Source organism: Pterocles gutturalis, unplaced genomic scaffold (assembly GCF_000699245.1).
Source record: "Pterocles gutturalis isolate BGI_N339 unplaced genomic scaffold, ASM69924v1 scaffold8674, whole genome shotgun sequence".
Taxonomy (NCBI): domain Eukaryota; kingdom Metazoa; phylum Chordata; class Aves; order Pterocliformes; family Pteroclidae; genus Pterocles; species Pterocles gutturalis.
The window spans coordinates 40,305-46,304 of NW_010135869.1; the positions used below are offsets into that span (position 1 = coordinate 40,305).

Here is a 6,000-nt window from a genome sequence, read left to right on the forward strand (position 1 = left end):
AGGACAGATACTCCAAGGCCTAAATCATCTTTGTGGTCATTCACTGGACTCACTTCCAACGTGTCCACATCTCTCTCACTGGAAAGCCCAGAACTGGACCCGGCACTCCAGGTGTCTCTCACCGATGCTGAGCAGAGGGGAAGGATCACCTCCCTTGACATGCTGGCCATGCTCTGCCTAATGCAGCTCACAGCTACATCCGACTTTATCAGCCAATCAACCCTTATGACTACTTTCTCTACATACTGTTTTTCCATATGCTTGGAAAATTGTGAAAAATAACCATCTATTTTGATTTCTTTATAGTGGGGTAATTAATTGCCTAGTAAATGCTGTCAGGGTTCCTACTCCTGTCTGTTTTTGATGGTCTGTATCAGTGTCTTGTTGTCACTGACAGTGAACATTAAAAATCTGTACAATATGAAATGCTGTCAATTTTTAGCGCATGCTTTTCTTGACTAAGGTAAAGATCTGTGGATGCCCTGAAAGTATTAATTGATGTATGCAAAATGAAATAATATTCATAATTACTAAGAAAAAAGAATGTGAGAAATATCTGATTTTATTGTCTGTCAAGTAGATGGAAATTTTTTTTTCTTACAGGCTGACCAAGGTCCAAATGCTTGCGAATGTCATGTTTGCAAACAAGAAGCCTCAGGTCTAACAGCCTCTGCTCTTGCAACTGGACGCCTGCCTGCTGGCCACCAGTTTATGAATCCTGAAAAACCTGCACATCCTGCACTTCATCTTTATCCTCATATCCATGGACATATACCATTGCATACAATCCCTCATCTGCCTCGTCCACTAATCCATCCCACCTTGTATACAGCTTCTCCTTTTACACACAACAAGGTAAGCCTGATGAAGGAGAGGCATGCATCCTGGTCCCAGGAGAAATGCTGTACACCTGTATAAACCAGTGTGACTGAATATCAATGAAGCCATTACAGTTGCTTTAAATTGTGGTCTGTTTATAGTAGCCCTTTGAGAGAATAGTGAGGGGTAGGAACTAGGACCCATTCAGAACTGGTGGAAGGTTTATATAGAAGGGCTAAGGGTGGCTTTTGCCAGGAAGACTGATAATTTCCTTACCGTGATTAGAAAGAAGGTAGAGTCAAATGAGTCTTTAATGGTGGAAACAGTAATGGGGTTTCAGCCAGTGTGACAGGACTAATTAAATCTTATTTCCTATATATTGAAGGTCAAAATTTAGTATTCCATTTTGACAATAATATGCTGAGGTTTCTAGTTCAAAATATTGGTGACTTAACTTTTTTTTGAGTCAATTGAGGCATAGGAGTCTGTTTTTAAGTGGGTTTGTTCTTTCAGAGGACTTGCTTTTTTGCAGGTTCTCCAAAATTCTTTTGGCCCAAAACTTGTAATAAATAAAGAAGAGAAAGATGTGGAACAAGGATTGGGGACCAGGTGACTGCTTTTCAGAAGTATGAGTCAAAAGCAGGAATTACTATTAATGACTATTAAACTATTAATTTTTCACATAGTATTTAAATCAGTTGAACTGTGGGCACAGCTGAAAGGAGCAAAGCCTTTGTCATTAGGTACACATTCCTGTCACCTCCCTTTCATCTTGTGATTGCAAAGGGAGTAGATTAGTTCATTAAGATGACTATCGCTTACTCTTACTGTCCTTCTTGACATTCACGTTGGTTGTTCTTATCTTACTGGTGTCCCTTCCTGATCTTTGTTGCAGTGCACCGGTTCCTTAACTGCAGCGTGCCAGCCTGCCATTTCTCAACAGCCCACTGCTGTTCTTCTGAACTCCTAATTGTTATACCCCACCTTCTGCTACCCTTCCAGAGTTCTTTTTACACATCTTATAGCAGTCTGCTCAAGCTCCCATCTCTGATCTCTGCTGTCTTTCCTTTCAGAAGACCTTTGAGTAGTGGAACATCTGCAGCACACTGTCAAGGGTGCAGCAGAAGCCCCATGGAGAGCAGCAGGCTGCTAGCACTGAGGGGCTATGTAATGGAGGCCAAATCTATTAGTTCTGCCACAGCACCCAGACCAGCTGTGCTCCATGTGTTTATGTTGTGCTGGAGCTGGAAAGACATAGGTGGAAGCTAAAGCTTTCGGGAGCTTTTGCCTTTGAAGAGCCAGCTGAATTCAGTGGAGATGGTAGCAAATGAGCTAATAAGCCCTGTTGGATCAAGTGTGGTTCATCATGGGTAGGCTGTTCTGCCCTGCAAAGTGTTTCTTTGTACCCATGTATACTAGTTTTCTTTAATGCAGGATATTCCAGTGCTTCCCACACTCACCATTAGTCAGATAATGAAAATTCTTCCATACAGAAAATGGAGACTCTGTATCTAAGTATTTTGCTTGGCCATGAGTGTTTAGACTTTAATGTCTGAAATGTCGTTGGACTCGGATGATATTTTTAATATCGATATCTACTTCTGCATAGCTTTTCATGGCATCAAATCTAGTGCAAAAATAGAACAAACTCACCTTTCTTTGGCATTTTTAAAGGTGACAGTAATTGAATATAATACTTGTGTTGCACACAGTCTCTGGGAGAAAGTTACCTTTTAGAATGTGAATAAACAATTTCAGCCAGAAGAAATGGGGTGAGCCAGAACGACTTGCCTCTCTAAAACAAGAAAAAAATGTGTTCCCCCCCCCTTTTTTTTTCCCCAGTTGCTTCTTAAAGTAAAAGGGTGTATTCCTGGCCTGTTAAGCCAGGAACTTGTTAATACTTGGAGGTGAAAAATGCAGAAGAATATAATTAACTTTAAAATTATGTTTTCAAATAATAAGTGTTTTGTTTTTTTCTACTGTGCTTATTTTCAGTCCTGAAGTGTTTGTAATCCCTTTATCACAGTTGTCTTATGTGGTAATGATTATCATGTCACACAGAATGAGTTTTGGCAGCTTGGGTTTTGAGAGGTGATAATTGCTAACAAGTTCTACATTCATACAAATACTGTTTCTAATTAAAAATGAGGGCCTACCAGTATATATTAACACAAGTGTTTTGGAGAACGCATATTTTGTATTCATCAGCTGAATCTAAAAGCAATGTTTATAATTAGAAAATATATACATGTGTATACAAGCAGTGGAGTGTAATATATTATCTACATTAAAAATCAACAGACCAGTCTTCTTATCGTTCTGGGAAAAAATGTTTATTACGCTTTTTATAATGCCTTTCACAATTGAAACACTATGATTTGGATATTGCTCTTGGAGTGACAGTGTAAGCAAGCAGAATATTAATGAGGAAAATACTCTTTATTTTTGTAGGCATTACCGCCAGCTCCAGTTCAGAATCATACAAACAAGCATCAAGTATTCAATGCATCTCTCCAAGATCATATTTATCCAAGCTGTTTTGGGAGCACTCCAGATTGGAATAGCTCTAAGTTTATAAGTCTTTGGGGATCAGAGATGATGAATGACAAGAACTGGAATCCTGCTACGTTTTTGCCTGATACAATTCCTGGTGAGGGTTTGTTACTACTTCACACTGACTAGTTAAAGCCTTATGTTTTGAAATTGAGTGTGGCACTTTTTTCCAGGAATGGTAGGTTTCATCATCATGGTTTTATAAGACAGGGTTCTGGCAGAGCTTTGCTGGCATTTCTACTCCAGTGGGGCTGAAAATTGAAAAATAAATTCTTGTGTACTGGGGAGAGGGTGCTAAGGGCAAAAGAATAGCACGCTATTTTTCACCTACAGTCATTGTAAAGGTATTTTTGTCTTCAGAAGTTTAAGGTTGCAAAGAAATGGGAATTACGAGGAAACTTTAAATAACTTTTGGTCTTCTACCACAAAGGCCTGCTCTTTTTCTACAGGGTTGTAAGAGCACTGGTAACAAGGTACTACACTATTTTCTATAGTGTGCAGAGGTAACTGCATTGTCATTCAAAAAGACAAAATTAAATCAAGCAAAAGATTAATTTAAGATTTTAGAAATACTAGTGGTTAAAGTGAAAGAGAATAGAGGAGAAATAGCAACATATAGATATAGATATATCTTTCCATTCACATCATATCAAATATTAAAATGCCCTTTTTATTTTGACTCGTATGAAAAAAGGAAGCTTGGTTTTGTGTGTTGGCTTTTTTTCAGACTGATCTGCTGCTCACTTGTGTCAGGCTACTACAGTGATATTTAAAAACAAAGGCAGTAAAAACCTCCAGAGAACTTCCCCAGTAGGATAGCTCATCCATTTACAGATGTAGTTAGGGGTAACTGTTCCTACAGATGGTTAGTGGCAAGCTCATGTGGAAGGTCTATCACAGAAGTGTTACTGTAGTTAGCTGGAATTTCCAATAAGTGAAGATAGGATTTATGATGTATTGTAGAAGGATTTGTTGTTCCTGCTTATAATTGCTGCATTGCTAACCTGGACTTCATATATTGAAGCTTATATATTTAGCATGTAAAATAGTGTCCAGTTTTAGTTTTTACATTGCACATGGATAAAGGTATATATAGCATCTTTTCTGCTTGTTAACACACATTTGGTAATGTTCTTAAAATTGTAGCTTTAACACTTACGACTTCTGCTCTGAGACTTCTTAGCAGTTTTTGTTACAGCTGTATTTGGGGGAGAGGAAGGGAGAAAGGAGAATCACTTCACTAATCCTAGCAAGCCAACGCTAACAACATATCCTTGCTTGTCTGCATCTAAATGATTAAATGTTTAATTCTAAATGCCATGAAGATAATTCTGTAGTTCTGTGATTTGTAATTACTATGTGTGTTTCAATTGAAGGGAGTGATATATTAGCACCAGGACTCTCAGAAATAAGACCGGAAGCACTGCCTACTACATCTAGCAATGAAGGAACAGCAGTTACTGACAGCAAAGAGAAAAAAAATGCTGCAAAGAAGAAATGTCTGTACAATTTCCAGGATGCCTTTATGGAAGCTAATAAAGTTGTCATGGCAACCTCTTCTGCCACTTCTTCTGTCTCCTGCACGGCAACTACAGTGCAGTCAAGCAGCAACCAGTTCAAAGTATCATCCAAGAGACCTTCATCAATAGGTAAGGATTTGTAATTCACATACAGCTTGGTAACCGTATGTATGTATGACTCAAGTGCGTTTAGCTAAGCATAAAGATTAATATGTGTTTATTTTAGTAATATTATGCATCTTGATTTTCATTAATTGCTGTTCTTCTTACTCTTGAGTTACAGTCTCTGTACTCCTGTATTGAAGAATTTTGTGTTACGTTTTGGAACTGGTAACAGAAAGGTGTTAAAATACTGCTGATTCATGTAGAAGCTGAGATCATCCAGCACTGTGCATGATTGTTTGGGTAGTTAATGGAGACTTATTTTCAGTTGTCAGTGGTTTCTTTTTTCCCCAATTTAGGTGAAGTGTTCCACAGTATTAATAAAGAGGACCATAGACATTCAGCACCAGTTGCACCAAGAAATAGTCCTACCAGTTTAGCATCCCTTCCTTCACTGTCTCCTGCTGCACTGTCTCCAGCTTCTACACCACATCTTCCAAATCTTGCTGCTCCTTCTTTCCAAAAAAAAAACAGCCCCTGGTTTTGTGGATCCTCATTCAGGTCTTTGTCCTACTACAGTTGCACCTCCTACTTCAACCACAGACAGCTCTGTAAGTGCCCCACCAAGTGTCTGCAGGTAAGTTTATTGTTGTTGCTGCTGTTCTCTTTTTTTTTTTTTTTTTTTTTTTTTTTTTTTTTTTACAATAAGAGAGGAATTAAAATACAGATATCTCTTCTCCTTTGCCAGTGGTCATAGCGTGAAAGAAGAGCTGTCAGTGTGTTCAGCAAATGAGACCGAGTTCAGATACTTAATATGTAACTTGGTGTGAGACTTGACAAATACACAGAATCTAATTACTGAGTTTAGAGGCTTTAAAACAAATGTTTACTCACTTTTAGAAGTGTGACCTGGGATGAAGAAGTCATTGACAGAGTCATTGCTGCTGCTCAGATACAAACCTGTTGTATAATGTATCTGTTTTCTGTCCTTTTGGCATTACATGGC

At 38.4% G+C, this 6,000-nt stretch overlaps 1 protein-coding gene across 1 annotated transcript in view; it reads left to right on the forward strand.

The window, feature by feature from the left end:
- LOC104468064 (protein FAM193A-like) overlaps positions 1-6,000 on the forward strand; it is a 48,514-nt gene that overhangs the window by 28,939 nt on the left and 13,575 nt on the right. The window contains 5 exon segments of the mRNA XM_010082069.1: positions 604-855; positions 3,271-3,469; positions 4,749-5,021; positions 5,354-5,519; positions 5,521-5,631. Coding sequence (XP_010080371.1) covers positions 604-855; positions 3,271-3,469; positions 4,749-5,021; positions 5,354-5,519; positions 5,521-5,631 — 1,001 coding nt within the window.